Source organism: Phoenix dactylifera, unplaced genomic scaffold (assembly GCF_009389715.1).
Source record: "Phoenix dactylifera cultivar Barhee BC4 unplaced genomic scaffold, palm_55x_up_171113_PBpolish2nd_filt_p 000315F, whole genome shotgun sequence".
In the NCBI taxonomy this organism is placed as follows: domain Eukaryota; kingdom Viridiplantae; phylum Streptophyta; class Magnoliopsida; order Arecales; family Arecaceae; genus Phoenix; species Phoenix dactylifera.
The window spans coordinates 405,378-427,812 of NW_024067785.1; the positions used below are offsets into that span (position 1 = coordinate 405,378).

Consider the following 22,435-nt stretch of genomic DNA (forward strand, 5'->3'; position numbering starts at 1 on the left):
TGCGAATCGGTGGACCGGTCTAATTCTAAACGGCTCTGCTCCTCGCTTGGTTTTCCCCTTCCCAACTCCGAAAGATATCTCCGTACCAGAACACTTCCTGGTCCCCCATTGGTGTAAGCCCTCGGGTCTCTTCCACTTACCAAAACAAAACGAACTCAGGGGCGGGAGCTCGATGGCTGCTGCTCCTCCACCCCTCTCAACATCCCACCGCTGCATCGCCCCAAATCCCTTCCCCCTTTCTCGTTATCCTTGTTCTGCTACCACTAATCGTGATTACATTTATACGAAGAGCAAGGAGGAGGTAAAGAAGAACAAGAAGAAGAAGCATCCCGGCGCGACTGTTGTCGCAGCGGCTGCAGCGCGGTCCCATTCCGAGAGGACGAGCAGCAGCAGTGGCGGCGACGAGGAGAAGGCGAGGGAGAGGAGGGAGGAGGTGAGCCGTAGGATCGCCTCCAAGAAGGCGATCTCCGTCATCTTGAGAAGGGAGGCTGCTAAAGCTATCATCGAGAAGAAAGGGGGCTCAACCAATTCCAAGAAGCTTCTCCCACGCACTGTCCTCGAGGCCCTCCACGAGAGGATCACCACCCTCCGTTGGGAATCCGCCCTCAAGGTCCTCTCTCTTTGTTGTTCCCCTCCTTCTGCGGCTGTTAACATTTAAATGAGTAGAATTCGTTGGGTTAGCTACTAACAATTTTGTTTTGGAGGTATATTTCATGCTGGTGCTTTGTATTTGTGAAATTTGCTGCTTGCAAAAGAAAATTGTGATTCTCGTAGATGCATGCACTTCTTTCTAGTATTTGTGAATTTAACAATTTGCTTGTTGGGGGATATCCTGTGAATCAGCTAATCTGCCGACCTGCTATTGATGCGACAATGGCTTATACTTTAACATAAAAGAATGTAAATGATGTTATATGATGTGTAGCAGAGTAGGTTGATGGAAGGAGAAAATTTGTTTGGAGAATGATGTTGCCTTTTCATTTAGTTGAGGAACTTATTGAAAAAATAAGGTGTCCTGAGAAAAAAAAAGTTTCAAGTTCTTTGTGAGATTCAAAATCTAGTACACCATTGATTTTACATCCCTTAAAGGTGCGTAGCTGCAACTATAGGAAATTTATTTCATGTTCTCTATTGAGGATCCAATGGATGCTTTCTCCAATGAACATGTATGCACTACAGAAATTCTTATCTTTCCTGTATTGGATATGATGCTAGGCATATCATGAAGGATGTCATCTGATGTGATTTGAGAGTAAGCAGAACTTTCTAGTAGATGCCATCTATATTTGTACATTCTTGGCTTGTTGTTGTCTTTTTGCAAGTAATCTATTTCCACTTGATCTCTTTCATTACATTCCTTAAAATGGGAAAATTTCTGGATTCATGGTAAACTGTCTAAGACAATCTTTACATGTTTTTCCAGTGTGCTTGCTGTTGGATTCGTGCTATTTGTACATTTTAATCACAGCTGAAATATATGGATAAACCTAAAGGCCCTAAAGAGAAGGGAATGTAAATCTAATGCAGCAGGAGTGACTTTAGATTTGCAGCTATAACAACAGCATCCTTTCAAGAGGAAATAAAAAGTTCAAAAAATAAGTAAATAATAAGTAATGATGTAAATATCAAAGGATGATTGAAAAACAAAGAAGAGGGGAGGAATATGAACTCATGGTACATGTTACTATTGCTGCCAAATCCTGAACCGAGTTTGGAGCATGGCTCGGCTTGCTCTGAGGTTGGTGAGAATCAGACTGAATGAGATGACTGAGGTGAAGAAGAACCGGTCACCTTCGAGGATGACCTGTAAGAAGTCTGCTTGCTCGAAAGTTTCTAGCAGGGGATTCTCTGATGCCTAAGGTAAAATGATAGGGCAACAGTATGGAAGGAAGAGATTTGGTAGAGAAAAGTCTCCAAATGAACTTACCTGAGGATCCCTAAGCCACTCCTTTATATAGGATAGAATACTGATCCGTTACTTGATTTGGCGTGATGTGCCTTAACTATAAAGGTAACTGTTGGTTGCACGTTAACAATGTGGTAACCATCCCGTGGGAGCAGCATGCAGAGGCAATTACGCTAATCATGCATTGACTGTAGTGTCGCCATAACTGCTAGTCTTTATTAGCACGAGTAGAGTAGATCTTGGTTTTCACCGAAGTTGTTCACCTCGGTTAATACCAAAATCAAGAAAGTCGGTCTAAGTCGAGATCAAGATGTCCAATATTTCTTCCATTACTTGCCTTCTAATTCTGAGGCTGAACTAAATCTTAGTTCGGGTGATAGAAGTTGTATCGTCATCTTGATCGAAGGCAAGGCATCTGGAAGGGAGTTTTAATGCTTCAATTGATCTTCTTGAAGTGCTATATATCAGGGTTGTCTTGAGATGTCATTATTGCAGAAACTTTTTGAGGCGCTATTAATGTGGTGATTTGGGTGAATCATTCACGTCGTATCCCGAGTTGAGACGTGGATGAATCAGCTCGGATTGTCGAACCGTTGCTTTAATCAGGGTCGTTCGTACCCCTATATAAGGGTAACCCCCTCCTTCATTTCACACTTCTTGCTTCTTCCACAAGCCTCCCAAGCGGCTCAAGCTTCCTCCTAGGCGCTTCTCTAGCAAAGTTCCTCTCCTCCGGCTCCGGCATACTCCATGGTTTCTTTCGATCACCAGCAAGTTTCTGCTTTTGGCTGCTCGAATTTTTCCTTCTTGGCTTCTCTCTTTTTTCTTCTATATTTTCTTCACCATGAGTGAGGCTGAGATCGAGGTCTCAGCAGGGAGTTGGTTGTCCGACCATCCTCCTCGAGCTCAACAATCCTCACCTCCAAGTGAGTCTGAGCCCAAAGTCCGATCTGACCCAGACTATGAGATGCCGGTCCTCACCCAAGAGGACATGGACTTGCTCCATGCTCAGCACTTCGTCTCTCCCGAGTTCACTTTTGAGCTTGTCGGTCCCGAAGACCAGATGACGAATCCTCCTCCATCTCGGCTCGACTTGTATGAGAAAACTTTTAGGGCCGAGCTTAGACTGCCTCTTCACCCTTTCATTATTCAATTGACAAGGGTTTATAGCCTCATCCCGACCCATCCGGTTCCGAACTCCTGGCCGGTCATTGTAGGTTTTCTTTTTCTTGGTTTTCTTTATCACGTCCGAGCCTCAGTTTCTCTTTTTTGGGGATGCTTTACTCTGAAGAGGCATCCCCAGAAAAGCAATCGGTGGTATTTCTCTTCTTGAAAAAGCCATTAGGTGATCCAAGGCACTCCCTCTTTCATTCACGAATGGAAAGGGAGATTCTTTGTTGTCTCCTCCAAGCAGCCATACTAGTTTGAAATCCTATGGAGGACGCCTCGGAGATCTCTAAACCGACCTTGGAGATCAAGGATCCTTGGATACTCTTCTTAAATCTAAGATTCCTCCTTTACAAGAATTGTTGTCTAAGGAAACACTAAGTAATGTTGGTCTAAGCCTAGCCGATCCTTAGGGCAAATTTCTTCAAAATTTTTATCTTTTCTCCTCGGCATTATGTTCCTATATAACTTGTCTGCGACTTTGCAATTGTTGCAGCTATGAAGATCGATCTGGCGCTGATCTGCAAGGCCATGCACAAGAGAGCAACCATGCCATATAGGGGTGAAACCGCTCAGAAGAATAAGTTGAAGGGAGAATTCTCCTCAGCTCCTATTGAAGCAATAGTTAAGGCCTCTGTTGTCTAGGTCTGTGCTCCTAAGGTGCCAGCACCTTGGACAAAGGGTGTTGAGCTCGACCCCAAGGTCAAGATTATGTCACCCATTAATTTAGCTCCTCGGGAGGGGGTCGTCCTCGCGCAGTCGTCTGCTGCTGTTGTTTCTTTCTGTCCATCATCATCCGAGGCTAATACCTCGGCACAAGCTGGTCTAACTTCGTCTACTCCAATGAAAGACAACCCTTCAGCTCTAGCTCCTACACCAGATTCTTCGGCTTGCTCTTCCAGGGTCTACATTTCGAGGTGGTCTGTCAATGAGTCTGATTTGGCCTTGACAACCCCTCAGGTGGCCAAGGATGTGGTCCGAGCTATACAGCTGCATGCCGACAAGAGCATGATGCACTCCTTCCAAGTCAGTGACCTGATCGATGGAGCCTTCACCTCGGTTGTTCGGGTAAGCTTCTGTTTTGTAAATTTTCACCATCTTTTACTTCAATTTACTAACTATTCTTCTTTTCAGCATGCCCATGTGATCAGCTTTATGCATGAGGCGATTGTATCACTTAGGCGGCATGGTTCGGAGTTTGAGATTAAGTGGAAAGTTGCTGAGCAAAAAGCCGCCGAGGTTGAAGCAAAATCAAGGGTTGATCTCGAGCAGGCAGAGGAGCAAGCTTGGCTAGTTGAAGAGAGAGCAAGGAAGGCCAAGGACATGGTCGAATCGGCAAAAGCTTAAGCCTCAGCCACACGGGCTTGCGCGATGATTTCAGACGGTCACAATTTCGAGGCAGGGAGGCATTCTTGGCATCTGAGGAGAAAGTAATAGAGTTGTCTGCAAAAATTGCTCAAGTCGAGCAGAAAACTGTCGAGGCCAAGGAGATGGCTTGAAAGCCGGAGGAGAGGGCTGCTAAAGCCGTCGAGGACTTTCTCTCTTTGGAATAGTTTAAAGTGGAGTCCATTGAGAATGCCACCGACACCTTTGCGAAAGGCTTCGAAGAGTGCCGAGCTCAAGTCCTTTAACTTTATCCGGAGATGGACTTCAGTAGCCTTTAGATCGACCTCGATGATGAAGAGGACGACAAAGATGAAGACGACAGTGACGAGGAATGAAGCTTTTTTCCCCTTTTTGTTTTTGTTTTCACTCAGGTTTACCGAGCTTAGTGTATTGTGCTTTTGCTCGGGTATTCCGAGGTCTATGTATAAACTTCTAAAAGTAATGAAAATAGGAATTTCTCCAAGTTCTTGATTTTAGTTTGTACTTGCATAACTTACTTTCTTATTTGAGTTAGATTCATTGTATCGAACCTTCTTTCTTTTGATGCCTCTTAGGCTTAATTTCGATCAGAGGGCCGGCGAGGATCCCTAACCAATCTTGGGTTCTTCATATAATTTTTCGGAGTTCATTTCTAGATCTGCTTCAGATTCTATGAGCTCGGCTTACAGAGGTCTTGGATATATCCAAGGTGTCTACATGGGAGTAGTCGGTTTTGTTACTGAACTATCCTTACCTCGGAAGTCTTAGGTCGGGGCCCAAGCGTCTATGGGGTGTCCCTTATTTTATCTGAGTCGAACATGCTAGTCATAGTTGCCCGATCTGAAAGATAGATATATAACAAGATCTTTATTAGAAATGAGCTTGGAATACAATGAACCTTATTGGTAATAGATACGTAGGTTCTCGGAGTTTCAAGTCCGAAGGATCGGAGTACTGTTGAGATGCTCTAGCTTATACATCCTTAGTCGTATTGCTTCCGCCACTCGGTAATCTGAGCTACTGGTTTGGCTTCCACCCATTTGGTGAAGTAACCATAGCCACGATGAGAAACTTGCGCTGCCTAGTTGCCACTAGAAAAAGTTTGAGGATGTCGATTCTCCATTGTGCAAACGACCAATAGGCGTTGATCGGTGTTAATGGTACCGTTGGTCGTCGTTAGATGCTTGCATGGTGCTGACATGGGTCACATTTCTTGACGAAGTCGGCTGCATCCTACACTAAGGTCGGCCAGTAATATCCTTGTCGCAGAATCTTGTAGGCCAAAGATTTGCCCCCAAGGTGATCACCACAGATTCCTTCATGTACATCCCGAAGTGCATAATTTGCCTCGATCAGATAGAGGCACTTGAGGAGCGCTAGTGAAAATGATCTCCGATATAGCTTATCATCAAGAACATAATGGGAGGCTTGACGCTTTATTCGGCGAGTTCTAGCCCAATCTATAAGCAATCTCCCATCCTTTAAAATGTCGATGAGAGGATCCATCTAGCTACATTTGATAGTGGTGTTCATCACGAACTCAGGCTCTTTGATGCTTGGCATCCTAGAACTTCGAGATATGTGGCTTTAGTTAGGTCGGCAGTCTCCGAGGTAGCCAATTTTGGTAGCAGGTCAGCCCTTGCATTTTTTGTTCAAGAAATTCGTTGCATCTCAAAGTTATGAAAGACCAAATTGATGTCCTTTACCTTTTGTAAATATTTGATCATCGACGGACTCCGAGCTTCGAACTCTCCTTGCACTTGGCTGACAACTATCTATGAGTCGTTGAAGACTAATTGCTGAACACCGAGCTTTTTAGCAACCTTGAGCCTGCTTATAAGCGTTTCATATTCAGCTTCATTATTTGAGGCTGGGAATTTGAACCGCAATGCATACTCTGTAATTAGTCCATCTAGGCTGGTAAGTATAAGTCTAGCCCCACTGCCCCTCGAGCTTGATGACCCATCCACGTGTAAGATCCATGGCTGCTTGGTAGTCTTCTTTTTCTTGGAGAACTCGGGAGGATCTTCCTCGGAAATGGTACATTCCACCAGAAGTCCACCAACACTTGTGTTTTGATTGACGGTCGTGGCTGATACTTAAGGTCGAACTCCCCGAGCTCAACTGCCTATTTTGCCAACTGACCTGCATTTTCAGATCATTGCAAAATTTACTTCATTGGTTGGTCAGTTAGGATTGTGATTGAATGGGCTTGAAAATATGGCTGGAGCTTCCGAGCTGAGATGATGAGGGCATAGATCATCTTTTCCAACTTGGAATACCTTATCTCGACATCTTATAGAATCCAACTTGTATAGTAGATCGGTTTCTAACATCTTTTTTCTTCTCATACCAAGACCAAGTTTACAACGGAAGGAGAAACAATAAGTATAGATAAAGCATTTCTCCAACATATGGCTTTGTAAGGAGAGGTGATGAGCTGAAATACTCCTTTAGTTGGTCAAAGGCCACTGAAAATTAGCTGGAATCATTATAAGTTTCATATCAGTCATCTATTTTCCATAACTTTTCAATGAGCATTGCTTTTTTTGGATTTCCTTTCTGCCCTTATCTAGCCCAAATGATTTCATTGATTCCTTCAATTGAATGTTTACCCGATATTATGAGCTCTGTCTTCTTTGAGAACATACTCATATATGGTTGACCAAGCTTTGTGAAAGGCGACTATTATTTGTGCTCCAAATTCGGGCAATGCCTTTTTGAGGATCTTAGGGGCATTGGAAGTAGTCGTCGAAGAGTGTTTTATTCTCGACCATACCCATTGCATTAATGTGTAACTCGTAGTATAGCAGGTGAATTCTATGCTCTTTAGTCATTGGCCTCCTTTAGTTCTTGGTCGTAGCACTTTTCTTGTGTGCACAGGTTCCCCTAGCTCTATTTGTGGATCTATTCTAAGACTAACAATTTCACCTTAAAGTGATAACTCTTACCCCTTAAGATTAAGACAAGTTATGGTTTTGACTCCTCTTCATTATAGCTTTTTCTTCTTTCTCCTTATAACTCTTTCACTTGATTTTACTGCCCCCATGGGGATGGTCTATAAGGCTCTTAATTACTCTTACTACAGGATACTCACCTGGCCAACACTTAGATCCGGCACTACCTAAAATTTTTTGTTCACCCCAACATTACCTAGTTGTTTGACTGTTGCTAAGTAGTTTCTGGCAGGGTCTGTTTAACCATGCCAAACTGAGGGCATAATCAGATCGGACCGGTTGGTTACTGGCATGATTCATTCCATCTGTTTGAAAAGGAAGCCCTACCATGCGTTTGAGCTCCTACGGAGGGAGAGGGAGAGGGAGAGGGAGAAGGAGAGGGAGGAAAACAGAGAGAGAGGAAGGGAGGGAAAAGGAGAGGGAGGGAGGCAGGGAGAGAGAGGGAGAGGGAAGGGGGAGAGAGAGGTCAAGATAGAGAGGGCTTAAAAGGCCACATCAAATCAGCAAAAAACATTAGGGATCCTTGTTTCAAAATGAAACAGAGGGTCCTTGTTTCGATGCGCCCTCTCTTCCTCCCTCTTCCTCTCGTACCCTCTTTCTCTTTTCCTCTCTCTCCTTTTCCCTCTCTCCCTCCCTCTCCAGTTCTCCCTATATTGGTGTGCCTCGGAAAGACACCACATGGATTCATACCATACCGAACCAATCACCAACTAGTATCCCCTCTAATACCAATTCGGCGAACCTTGGTTTCTAGGGCTTGTTGATGGACCTCTTGCCATTTGTACTCCACCTGAAAAATCAAGAAAACTGTGATCAAGGGCAGTGGGATTGTACTGCCACTTAACTCTTCATCATCCTCGATGACGCCGATGCGATCCTCCTCTCCCCCGATGGGTGACTGAAACATGCTGAACAGGTCACCAAGATCGCGTTGTTGCTCCAACCTCTGCCAATCTCATTGTCGTTCAGGGTCGACCTCCAATGGACGCATAGAGGGGTGCTCTTTCCTAGCATGCTTTCTCAGCCCGCCATAAACCCCGCTGAACCCACAGGACTCCATAGAGCAGCCACGGATCTTAGCACTGAGATACTAGCATGTAGGCTCCACCACGGTCTAGCCAGTAATGAGCCCACGGTACAGAGGGCATAAGAGCTTTGCCGGCTGTTGACCCACGACACCCTATCGAGACGGTTGGGATTCAGAAAATGACTTGCAGTACTGGTTGAGGCAATTAGAATGGTGGTAGCTGGTCTCTCACATGAAAGCGCGACACCCCTTTTCCTGGGAGGAGCGGAGAAGGAGAACAGCATTGTGAGGGTGCTCCATGCACACAGGGCAACGGATCTCCTCCCACTCCTTTGTGTCCTTAGCGGATGGAACACCAGATTCAGAAGGTCTACGAGAGGCCGAAGAAGAAGAAGAAGAATGCCTACGATCATAGGACGAGCTGCGTGGGAAAGGTGACCCACAAGATCTTCGTTCAAAGGATGAAGAATGGGTCCTCCTTTCCTTTGGCATATTACTTGATTGAATATGAATGGAACAAACAAATGTTCCTCAAAGCAACAATCTGATGTTCTACAAATAAAAAGCAGGATGCGATATGATCGGGCTTGACACTGTGCCGAGACAGGATGGAGTTCTTTACTCTGTGATAAAAAAACCAAACAACAAATTAGGGCCCCAAGGGCTACATTTTGATCTATTACAACAATTATAAGTTTCATACCAATCATCTATTTTCCATAGCTTTTCAATGAGCATTCTTTTTTTGGATTCCTTTTGTGCCCTTATCTAGCCCAAATGATTTCATTGATTCCTTCATCTGAATCTTCACCCGATATTATGAGCTCTGTCTTCTTTGAGAACATATTCATAGATGGTTGACCAAGCTTTGTGAAAGGCGACTATTATTTGTGCTCCAAATTCGGGCAATGCCTTTTTGAGGATCTTAGGGGCATTGGAAGTAGTCGTCGAAGAGTGTTTTATTCTCGACCATACCCAGTGCATTAGTGTAACTCGTAGTATAGCAGGCAAATTCTACGCTCTTCAGTCATTGGCCTCCTTTAGTTCTTGGCCATAGCACTTTTCTTGTGTGCACAGGTTCCCTTAGCTCGAGTTGTGGATCTATTTTAAGACTAACAATTTCACTTTAAAGTGATAACTCTTATCCCTTAAGATTAAGACAAGTTATGGCTTTGACTCCTCTTCATTATAGCTTTTTTCTCTTACTCCTTATAACTCTTCCACATGCTTTTACTGCCCCCATGGGGATGGTCTACAAGGCTCTTAACTACTCTTACTATAGGATACTCACCTATCTAACACTTAGATCCGACACTACCTAAAATTTTTTGTTCACCTCAACATTACCTAGCTGTCTGACTGTTGCTAAGTAGTTTCTGGCAAGGTCTGTTTAACCATACCAAACTGAGGGCATTATCAGACCAGACCGGTTGGTTACCAGCATGATTCATTCCATCTGTTCGAAAAGGAAGCCCTACCATGCGTTTGAACTCCTACGGAGGGAGAGGTGGAGGGAAAAGAAAAGAGAGAAAAACAGAGAGAGAGGGAGGGAAAAGGAGAGGGAGGGAGACAGGGAGAGAGAGGGAGAGGGAGGGGGGGAGAGAGAGGTCGAGATAGAGAGGGCTTAAAAGGCCACATCAAAATCAGCAAAAAAAATTAGAGTTCCTTGTTTCAAAATGAAACAGAGGGTCCTTGTTTCAATGAGGGCTTTTAAGCACTCCCTTTCCCTCCCTCTTCCTCTCCTACCCTCTTTCTCTTTTCCTCTCTCCTTTTTCCTCCCTCCCTTCCTCTCTAGTTCTCCCTATATTGGTATGCCTCGGAAAGACACCACATGGATGCATACCATACTGAACCAATCACCAACTAGTATTCCTTCTAATACCAATTCGCCAAACCTTGGTTTCTAGGGCTTGTTTTTGGACCTCTTGCCATTTGTACTCCACCTATACAATCAAAAAAACTGTGATCGAGGGAAATGGGATTGTACTGCCACTTAACTCTTCATCATTCCCGATGACGCCGATGCCATCCTCCTCTCCACTGATGGGCAACCAAAATATGCTGAACAGGTTGCCAAGATCACATTGTTGCTCCAACCTCTGCCAATCTCATTTTCGTTCAGGGTCGACCTCCGATGGACACACAGAGGGGTGCTCTTTCCTAGCATGCTTTCTTAGCTCGCCATAAACCCCGCTGAACCCACAGGACTCCATCAAGCATCCACGGATCTTAGCATTGAGATACTGGCATGTAGGCTCCACCATGGTCCAGCCACTAACGAGCCCACGACACAGAGGACACAAGAGCTTTGCCGGCTGTTGACCCTCGGCACCCTGTCGAGATGGTTGGGATTCAAAAAATGACTTGCAGTACTGGTCCAAGCAATTAGAATGGTGGTAGCTGGTGTCTCACATGAAAGTGCGACAACCCTTCTCTCGGGAGGAGCAGAGAAGGAGAATAGCATTGTAAGGGTGCTCCATGCACACATGGCAACGGATCTCCTCCCACTCGGTGTCCTTGGTGGATGGAACACCAGATTTAGAAAGTCTACAAGAGGCTGCAGAAGAAGAAGAAGAATGCCTATGATCACAGGACGAGCTGCATGGGAAAGGTGACCCACAAGATCTTCTTTCAAAGGATGCAAAACGGGTCCTCCTTTCCTTCAGCATAATACTTGATTGAATATGAATGGAACAAACAAATGTTCCTCAAAGCAACAATATGATGTTCTATAAATAAAAAGCAGGATGCGATATGATCGGGCTTGACACTGTGCCGAGACAGGATGGAATTCTTTACTCCATGATAAAAAAACCAGACAGCAAATTAGGGCAACAAGAGCTACATTTTGATCTATTACAATAATTTTAAGTTTCATACCAGTCATCTATTTCCATAGCTTTTCAATGAGCATTACTTTTTTTGGATTCCCTTTGTGCCCATATCTAGCCCAAATGATTTCATTGATTTCTTCAATTGAATCTTCACCCGATATTATGAGCTCTGTTTTCTTTGAGAACATACTCATAGATGGTTGACCAAGCTTTGTGAAAGGCAACTATTATTTGTGCTCCAAATTCGGGCAATGCCTTTCTGAGGATCTTAGGGGCATTGGAAGTAGTCGTTGAAGAGTGTTTTATTCCATGCTCTTTAGTCATTGGCCTCCTTTAGTTCTTGGCCATAGCACTTTTCTTGTGTGCATAGGTTTTCCTAGCTCTATTTGTGGGACTATTCTAAGACTAACAATTTCACTTTAAAGTGATAACTTTTTGTTGCCCAAGATAACAACCCAAGAGGGGGGTGAATTGGATTTTCTAAATTTTTAGGACCTTAAATTTTATTGATAGATGGGTGAGTAGTTTGACTTGTGTTAATTATATAAGCACAGTGGAAGCAAAATGAACACAATGCAAATACAAAAGAAATATAGTGGTTCGGTGCATCCCAAGGCATCTACGTCCACTTCCCAATCGTTTCCTTGGAAATTAACTATAATCCCTCGGATTATAGTTGGATTGTTTTACCGGGCTCACAATCCAAAAATCCTACAATTGGTTTTACAGGATCACCAATTAAATCTAACTGTTGGTTTTACGGGCTCACCAACAACCTACACCGTTGGTTTTACGGGCTCACCAACAAATCTTACAAAGAGTAAGAGATAAAAGGTTTAAAGCTCCTAAATGAGCAAATAAAACAAATATGCACTTAAAGAAGAGATAAGAAAATAGTTATCGCTTTGTAGATTGTTCTTCTTTTCTTTGCCAAGGTTGCTTCACTCCTTAAGGGGTTGGTAGAGCTCTTGAAGATACTTGAAAACTGCTCAACCACCTTCTTTCAGAATTTTGAATAAAGCAAATGAATAAAGAACTCTTGGATTTTCTTTTCTTTTGAAAGCTCTCTTTGATTTTGCAAAAGATCATTTTTCCTGATGAATAGTGGCTCTTAAATACTTTTCCAATCCTTAAAAGTCTGTTTCTAGCCGTTGGATTGAAGAAACTAGCCGTTTATAGCCGTTGGAGTTTTGAACTGTACTTCTGCAGAACTAGCCATTATGCTGTTAGTTGTGCTCGGATCGACTCGAATTTTTTTGGGGTCGACTCAAGCTTGGCTGGGGTCGACTTGAGCTTTCCTAGGGTCGACTCTGACAAGAAATCCAGAGAGCAGTTTTTTGTTGCTCCAAGCTGGGGTCGACTCGAAAATTCCTAGGGTCGACTCGAGCTTCAGTGGGGTCGACTCGAACTTAGCTGGGGTCGACTCTGACAGGAAATCCAGAGAGCTATTTTTCTGATGTTTCAGGCTGGGGTCGACCCGACCTTAGCTGGGGTTGACCCTTGGGGTCGACTCTGATAGAAAATCCAGAGAGCTGATTTCTGATGGAACTTTGTTGGGGTCGACTCAAGCTACAGTGCTGATTTTTGGGGTCGACCCGAAGCTTATGCCAGGCGTGCCAGATCTGCCAGGGCCTACTCCAATTCTTCTAGGGTCGACTCCAACTTTGTGCCAAAAGTTCCAAGGTGTGCCACAACGTGCTATAGCGTGCCAAATATATTAGAGTCGACTCCAAACTTCCTGGAGTTGACTCTAACCCTGATTTTCTGCATCTTAAGGTTAGTTTAGCGCATTAAAGCAATAAATGACATCGCAATTAATTTAGGATGAATGGCACATGAAAGTTTCATCTTTTTGACTTGTAAAAAGACAAAATTGCCCCTTATTTAGAAAACTTCACTCTTAATTTTGTCAAACTGAAAATTAGGTTTTTTCTCAAGTTCTTAGATGAGTTCTTGAGTGTTGTTTTAAACGAAGGAGAGTGTATCATGAATGTATTGAGTATGTATCGCTTCTTTCTTCCTTGAGTGTTTGTATACTTGATCAATAGAGTTAATGGTATTTGCACTTCCATATGGCCTCAATGGCTTTGTAAACATCAAAATAACATTAAGATCCTCACTCTTACCCCTTAAGATTAAGACAAGTTATGGCTTTGACTCCTCTTCATTATAGCTTTTTTCTCTTACTCCTTGTAGCTCTTCCACTTGCTTGTACTGCCCCATGGGGATGGTCTACAAGGCTCTTAACTACTCTTACTATAGGATACTCACCTGGACAACACTTAGATCTGGCACTACCTAAAATTTTTTATTCACCCCAATATTACCTACCTGTCTGACTGTTGTTAAGCAGTTTCTAGCAAGGTCTGTTTAACCATGCCAAACTGAGGGCATTATCAGACCGGACCGGTTGGTTATCGGCATGATTCATTCCATCTGTTCGAAAAGGAAGTCCTACCATGCGTTCGAGCTCCTACGGAGGGAGAGGTAGAGGGAGAAGAAAAGAGAAGAAAACAGAGAGAGAGAGGAAGGGAAGAAAAAGGAGAGGGAGGGGGGAGAGAGGTCGAGATAGAGAGGGCTTAAAAGGCCACATCAAAATCAGCAAAAAAAAAAAGGAATTCTTGTATCAAAATGAAACAGAGGGTCTTTGTTTCAATGAGGGCTTTTAAGCCCTCTCTCTCCCTCCCTCTTTCTCTCCTATCCTCTTTCTCTTTTCCTCTCTCTCCTTTTCCCTCTCTCCCTCCCTCTCCAATTCTCCCTATATCGGTATGCCTCGGAAAGACGCCATATGGATTCATACCATACCGAGCTAATCACCAACTAGTATCCCGTCTAATACCAATTCGGCGAATCTTGGTTTTTGGGGCTTGTGGATGGACTTCTTGCCATTTGTACTCCACCTTTTCTTTAGTATTTCCATAAGAGGGGATGATAAGGCTTCTAGTCTTAGTAAGAACTTTCTCAAGTAGCAAGCTTTTCCTAAAAATGATTTCAACTCTTTCACTAAGGTTGGTTTTGGCATATGACCTCACCTTCTAGGTTGATGTGTGGAGTTTGCTGGCGAAGTTCCTGCCCTACCTTGTCCTTGCCGGAACAACAATGGAAGTCTAAGGCCTCCCATTCTCCACTTTCCTCCATGCATTGTACTTCCATCTAAAGAAGCTTCAACCCAAGATTCAATGACTCATTACAAGACTCCCCTTCTTTGATTTGTGGATGTCCCTCTCTTGGCTTGTCGGTTGTTCTACTCGCCAGACTACCATCGGTCTCCTAGCCTCATTCCTCAGGTGGGAGTAGTTCATCACAGTGAGGTCAAAGTCCCTTTTTCTACATTAACCATAAGGAGTCAATCAAGAGCCTTGTCGAAGAGGAAAAGCGAGCTTATTTAGTTTGAGTTTCATTCATTTTTTCAACTCAAGAATTTGCCAAGTTAAGCAGTCCTAGTGTACCTTTGATTCCATAATAAATGTCTTTGAAGATTGTCACCCGATGTGGTAGAAAACCTTCAAATTTGCCCTAATATCTTCCTCTTTTTCCTGCTATACCCTTGCATTTTCAATCATTGCTACTCACTTCGCTTTCAATCTTGCTTCACTACCTGATTCCTATTACCTAGCCCTATCATGCTTGTCTCTCTGGGGTTGCGTTATGCACTCCTTAATTAAGGTTAGGTCGACCAAACCTAGATAGAGTCAAGTATGACCCAACCTTAGAGGTGAACCGGGCATTTTTGAAGCAAGTGTGCCACTGGTAGCCTAAGCTCGCCCTCGCTTCTTTTTTGTTGCTGAGTTAACTGATCCTAATCATGATCCTTGATGCACTAGGAAAAAGCCCTATCGGACTACCTTCCTTTGTTTTCCATTAGGGAACTGGATCGAAGATACACCATGATCCTTGATGCACTAGGAATCAGACTACTATTCTCTAACACTTCATTATGGCTCTAGCTGAGTAAATTCTTGGAGATTAAATGGAGACACCTAGCATACACCTGTACATAAAACTCATCCTCATGTCCATATAACATTGTCTTGTCTAAATTTTGAAGAAACAGTGGGTCATATTATTGATGTATAAAAGAACTAATTTGCATAAGCTGAAGTTATACTAGTATGCTAGTGTCTAGCATGTGCAGATCAACTTGCTTTACTATTCGCATATGTGAGCAAATTGTTATTTTGTGACTGTGTCTGTTAGAGTTGACGTGGTGCAGTATGAGAATATGGTCTAGATTTGGTTATAAGAGTTTTATAGAGACTACCCATGACCTCCACACAACTTAGGCTTGTGTTTCAACACATGCATGTTGAAGAAAGAACAAATATGTATATTGTAAATGATGCCAAGCAAGGTTTCACATACTGGTACTGGAACCTAGTACCAGTTTTTTGATGGAATAGTAATATACCAACTATCAATACACGGTACAGGATTTCATCCTATACCGGCACACTGTGTACCAGTTCTGAAAATTTGCTGGAACGATACATCCATACCATCCTGTTCCAATGGTATTTGACACATTGAATTGCCAATTTTTGTAAAGGGTGTGTACTGAAGGAACCTTAATATTCAGACTCCGCAAAAGCTTGGAAATCTTGATAACACTATGTATATAGTTGAGTAGTAAAGGTAATGAAATGTGCTGTACTTTACACCCCCAACACGACATCTGTTGCAGCTTGCTTTATATTACTAAAAATGATTAACTAATAAATTACTTGATGAATTCACATTAAATCTTCAATATGTTAATGAGTATTAGTTATACATGTTCTTTGGGTTCTTTAAATTGGAAACCTTTTAGTGAAAAACTTACAGGAGTAGAATTTAGAAAGTGGGATCGGAGAAGTTGCTAACTTTAGTAATGTATTTTGAGTTCTTAGTTGACTCATTTTGCCTTGTAAACGCCATATAGTTGATCTAGATATTTATCAGTCATGAAAATCAAGTCTTTAATAAAATTAGCAAATAGTAAAGAATTTTGAATCTCAAGTTTTAGCTTCTTTGTCTAGGTGTTTGGGATTGAAATGCTTAAAGTCTGCAGAGGTCCCACTGCTGCTATATTATTCTAGGCGTCAAGAAGGCAACATAATAAGATATGATCAGTATCAAACTATCAATCAAATAAGTGATTAGTATTCAGGACTATCTTGCTGGTTCTTGAACTTTGTCTGATGGATCTCATGATGGGTAGCCACCTTCCGGTTCCAATACATAAGTTTAGCTGGTCCATAGTTTGTCTCATCATAAGCTATTTGGTGTTGCCTAGGTTGTTTAAAGTTGGAGATGCCATTCTCTAGTGTTTGTTCACTATATTGTTTATTGATGACCACTTAAGAAATGTAATAATTCTTTTCTTGCAAAAGGCTACATCATTCACACAATTTGTGGAGCATTGTGTGTTGACTCTTTGATGATATTTTATAAATCTAATTGAATGGTAGGTTTTTTTGTCTTCAATTGTGATTCTTCAACAATCTCTTAGATGACCAGAAAGTATGAGGTTATCTTTAATCTAGTTTAGATGATAGGTATTGCACCGTGGCCAACACGGCGACATAGTTTATTTGGTTCTGCCATTTACTTGCAAACTTTTCTATCACCATATATTGGTCCAAGTTCATTTTACCAAAACAGTAGTATAATTTATTTTAGATTGCTAAAACTTTTGTTCTGTTGGAGAGGACAAATCATGAAGATTGATTGCCATTGTTCCTAGCATTATTATATTCTGGATCTTTTCCCTCATGGTACCTCTTCACTGTTGATTAGATTGTTGATCTCTTCATTGAAGTTAGATGTAGTCTCCTGATTTCAGTACTCAAGAAAAGTCAAATCTATGACAATTCAAGGGGAGTTGCTAGAGCATATGTGCAGGTTGGGGGGGGGGGGGGGGTTTGCGGGGGGAGCTTTGTGGTGTTTTCTTTTCCCCTCTCAAGTTAATATGCATATACCTTTTCGCTTGAAAAATTGAAAATATTCTATATACTCACACCTGAATGCTCAATCACATTATAGAACTTAACAGATTTATCAAGCTGCTCATTGCCACTTACATTTTTGTAGCTGCAGTTAAGCGATAGGATTTGTGATGATTTCAAGGTCTATAATTTGTGTCAAAAAACATCCAAACCTGCAGATGGATCTGATTGATTTGGCACCATCTAGATGCCTTTGGAAAGTTATTGAGTCAAGCCTAGTTTAGTTTAAATCAAGGTTTGTCATCTCGATATCGGACTCCGTACTGGTGCCACACTAACACAGTGTCAGTATGGTATGGTACGAAATTTTTTTGGCGTACCGAGTGTTGGTACACCATGCGTATCGGGTATAGTACGTCTTATACCGTCCGGTTTGGGCCGGTACGGCATACGCTGTTTTAAATTATTATTTAATCTTAGGGATTGAATCATATTTTATTTCTATAAGGACTTATATAAATTTTCTATAAATCCCATCAGTGGAATGCTCTTTTTGTCAACTCTAGTACTAATTTGGATGTTTAATGTAGTCTGTTCTCCCTGTTTGATGAAAATACCTCACATTTGTTGCTAAGCATATGGCATGATCAAAGTAAGAATGCTCTTTTCATCAACTCTAGTGTAATTTCTTGTGGTTTTGCTTGTCCAATGATGTCCATGTTGACTTTTGCATCTCTATTTCTTGTGGTACTGGGCATACCAACACTATACCAACATAATATCAGCACGGTGTCTGGTATCTAGATGGTGAACCTTGTTTAGTATAAATTCAAATAATATCTTCATTCCATGTATAAGCGTAATTTATAGAGTTGCAAACAGTTGAGTGTTCTTGTGCACCTCTATGTCTATGCATCTATTAGATTGTTTTATCCTCATCAATTGGCATCTCATGCTACAAGGTTTTCATGTAAAATAACTATAAGCAAGTACCTGGTGAGTATTTTTACACACCTCTCCTTTTCATTCAAAGTTTCTTAAAGTTCTTATTGTTGGATGACTTAGGTGTTCGAACTACTCCGTGAGCAGCTTTGGTACAGGCCCAACATTGGCATATATATTAAACTCATTGTCATGCTTGGAAAATGCAAACAGCCTGAAAAGGCCCATGCACTCTTCCAAACCATGGTTGATGAAGGTTGCATCATAAACCATGAATCATACACTGCCCTCATTTCAGCATACAGTAGGAGTGGCCTCTTTGACCAAGCATTCTCTCTGCTCAACAAGATGAAAATTACTGAGGGCTGCCATCCTGATGTCCAGACATATTCCATTCTCATCAAGTCTTGTTTGCAAGTCTTTGCATTTGACAAAGTTCAGATTCTGCTTTCTGATATGGAGAGCATGGGGATAAGGCCTAACACCATCACATACAACACACTAATTGATGCTTATGGAAAAGCAGGCAGGTATATTACTCTTGCTTTATTCAGTTTGATCTCTCCCTCTCATACATTAACAGTTCTTTTTTTTTTTTTGCCCACTGCCATCTGCCACAAACAGTAAGCTAAAATAACCCATGTTTTCCACCATCATCCATGCCCACATCAGTTGAATTACATCGCTAATTGCCTCCATATTTGGATATAGCTGGAAATCAGAAACATCAAAGTTTACTGACCTTCCATTTAACTGTTTCCCAAAACTTTAGTTTCTTGGTTAGGTTAGTGGGTGACTGAATATTAAAGTACCTTTCCAAGTCAATTATCCATTTACCAAATCTTGTAGAGTACCTAATGGAGTGTATGCCTCAGATCAACCACTTAGCACTTGAAGGAGAGGATAAGTCGTTTTGCTTACACTTGGAAAATATAACGGAACTATGCTGGTAACAGCAAATGTCTTCAATGGTTTAAAGTTAAAACCAACCATTGAGTGCATCAAAGAGAACAAGATATTTTTAGCTTAAGTTTATATGGACTAATAGAATTAAACTTGTATGCATGGCAAATCTTCTTTATCATATATTTGCATTTACTTAGTTCAATTCTGCAATCATTTTTTACATGTGCAACAGTTGGTCATCTCTTGTTTCTATTTTCCAAGAAGGTTTTGGGAGATGGAGTCAACACTCATGGAAATGCTCTCTAACCATGATTGCAAACCTGATGTATGGACTATGAATGCTACTCTCCGAGCCTTTGGTGGTAGCGGGCAAATTGAGACAATGGAGAAGTGCTATGACAAGTTCCAAAACTCTGGCATTTCCCCCAACATCAAAACCTTCAACATACTTCTAGATTCCTATGGCAAAGCTAGGAAGTATGAAAAGATGGGTGCTGTGATGGAATACATGCAGAAGTACTACTTCTCCTGGTCGGTGGTTACTTATAACGTGGTTATTGATGCATTTGGGAGGGCAGGAGACCTGAAGCAGATGGAGTATATCTTTAGATTGATGAAGTCTGAAAGGATCAAGCCCAATTGTGTTACACTCTGTTCACTTGTTAGAGCTTATGGAAGGGCAGGGGATCTGGATAAAATAAAAGCACTACTAAGATTTATTGAGAACTTGGATGTGATGTTAGATACTGTGTTCTTCAACTGCTTGATCGATGCATATGGGAGGGCTGGGTACTTGGCAGAGATGAGGGGGGTGCTGGAAATGATGAAGACACGAGGCTGTACACCAGACAAGATAACTTACAGCACCATGATTAAGGCTTATCTCAGCAGAGGGATTGATAATCATCATGTTCAGGATCTTCGCAATATCAGCAGAGTACAGACTGCCACACTGGTGGACGATGCTACTTTACAAGCTTGAACACTGAAGGTGAAGTAGTAGACATTTTCTGTGGTATAATTGAGTACTCCATTATTTATGCTCTTTAGTGCCAGAAGTAATAAATTGTATGTTGTTTTTTTTCTAAAAGAAAAGGAAGGATTGATGATTTGCCATGTTTTATTCACCATGGCTCCATCTGTGCAATTTAATTCAAATTTAAGGAGAGCTAGCAATTGCTGCTGCTTTTTTTATTTCTTGTTTCGATCATGCATTGAAACTTCTAATATGTTAAATATAGGCAGACTGACAGGGCTTTCTACCATGGTTTGCAGTCATAATCATTATAGCACGGATGAAACATGGCTGATCGACTGTATTTACTGTGTCTAGATTTGAATCATCTAATGTTTAATCCATCAAATTTTAGATAAGGAGAATATGGAGGATCAGTTGTATGTGGAAGATATGGAGGAAAGATGCTTCATAATAATTTTGAAATGCATGTGATTAAACTAAGAGTAATTAAGAATAAGTTGTGACCACGATCTAATGTTTGGGTTCACTGTATTTTGCTATCATTCTTTTTATTCTCAACCTGTGTGATTCAAGTAGTATGATACACGTGCATTAGTTAAATGGAAGTAATTTTTGAAAAATGGTTACAATCCCATTACATGTTATTCATGTGTAACAAGTTTCTATACTCCCGTCAACCAATTACTGTCTTGGATTAAGAAATTTTTGCCATACTCTTTTATTTATGTGAGTGATGCTGAATTTACACATGATGCATGCAACTAACTTTGATTAGTATTTGATGGCTGGCTGTGATTTTCTATCAAGAAATTATTTAAATTATACTTGAGGAGGTCATTGCTACAGGGGTTTATTAGGGCTTTTGCTCTAATTGGACTTCTGACAGAAGTCAGACTTTTGGTTGGATGTTAGGCTGTTAGATGGGTCTAAACATTGATTGTAAACAGAGTCTAAAAATTGTTGGCTTAGACATCAGCCTGCTACCTTGAAATCCAAGCTTTAGGCAGATGGATAGTGGATATAAGCCATTTCTCGGGATAGGAGTTTTACCCTTTTCTTTTTTGATAATGGAGGAATTTTACCATTTTACTATACCTTCAAGCACTAGGAAAGGTTTGAAGGTTGGATCACAAATATCTGCTCATAGGTTAGGTCAGTTCAGGTTTGGGAGACCTTAAGTTCACAGTTCTCAGTCCACTCATTCTTGACAAATTGTGCTCTCTTGATATTGAATGAAGAAACATATTTTCATAACTTTATATTCATGTAGCCATCTATATTAATCTTGAATTATGAGAAGTTTGTCAAAATAATTTTGTGGATCCCTAAGATATATGGTATTAATATATAAATATTGTAGAGGAGAATTAAGAAAAAAATATGGATATTTAGTACATATAGCTATAAAAATTAATGGATTATATGTTTTTTTGAAGTCCTTGGTTCTTCTATCTTGATGTATTGGACTGAATTTTATCGGGAGTCAGTTATCTTTTATCAACTTATAATTCCCATGGTTTTTATCAACTATATACTTGATCTAGACTTTCCATGCGTCCAAAAATTGCAGCACAGGGTTATATGCTTACAAAATGTTTCGTGGCCAGAAAGTTCAATCAAAACTGGAGAAACCTGTGCTTTCGCTGCTTTGTTCCAGTTTTAATTGACCTAGATACCAGTAACATTTACAATTTTATTTAACTGTAAGTTTAGAATTTTTTTATTATTGTGCCCCATCAGCAAAACTTTTCTTCTCATATGGATGTTTCTTGCAGGATGTGGCGTTTGCCTTCCCATTCCTTGGCTCTCTGTAGAATGGAGACCAATTTGATCTATAAGACAATGGCCTTCAAATATAAAATAAAGACCAGAGAGAAAAGTGTCTCGAGCATCATTTTGTTTAATCTTCAAAACTTCCAAAAGCTTCTTTTTCTTTTACCTGTTTTCATCATTTCTTCACGAGGTGACCAGACAAAAGTTTCTTGTCGCACTTCATGCATATTTTCATGGAGCACCAGTTGGTGATGGGGCTGATCGTACCTTAAAATCACAATCCACCACATCTGTACGGTGAATGGAGATTAAAATCTTGCGCAGTAACTGAGTTTGATACTGCTTTTTTTCTAGGGAACTCTGCTCTGGGAGAGGGTTCTATAATTGTTATGTGAACTTTTGCTTGGAGCTCTGTTTTGTTTATTTAACATCCTGTGACATGGGGTGGGGTGGATATGTCTGTAAGATGGCTTGGCCGCTGTTCTGGGGTCTTATCTTGGCCCAAGGTCTTCTGCTCTGGTATAATTCGAGTTTGTCTAGAATGGTCTACGCTTCTTTCGGTTAGGGCTGTGTCTCTGTTTTTGTCATGTCAGAAATGGTTGCAACTTTTGTCACCGTTCGCTAAATAATAAAAATATTAAAAAAACTTGGGCAATAA

General features: G+C 41.3%; 1 protein-coding gene and 1 pseudogene across 2 annotated transcripts; one reads left to right on the forward strand and one right to left on the reverse strand.

The window, feature by feature from the left end:
• Positions 1-22,435, forward strand: LOC103718446 (pentatricopeptide repeat-containing protein At5g48730, chloroplastic). Of its 2 annotated transcripts, none has more exons than XM_008807275.4 (4): positions 1-610; positions 18,243-18,649; positions 19,287-20,016; positions 21,780-22,435. In XM_008807275.4, exons 1-3 carry the CDS (start codon positions 173-175, stop codon positions 20,005-20,007), a joined length of 1,566 nt encoding a protein of 521 aa, XP_008805497.2. In that variant the 5' UTR covers positions 1-172; the 3' UTR covers positions 20,008-20,016; positions 21,780-22,435. The 2 variants fall into 2 exon arrangements, with proteins under 2 accessions (XP_008805497.2, XP_008805498.2); XM_008807276.4 differs by having other exon boundaries at positions 3-610; positions 19,290-20,016.
• Positions 10,036-12,165, reverse strand: LOC120105585 (annotated as a pseudogene).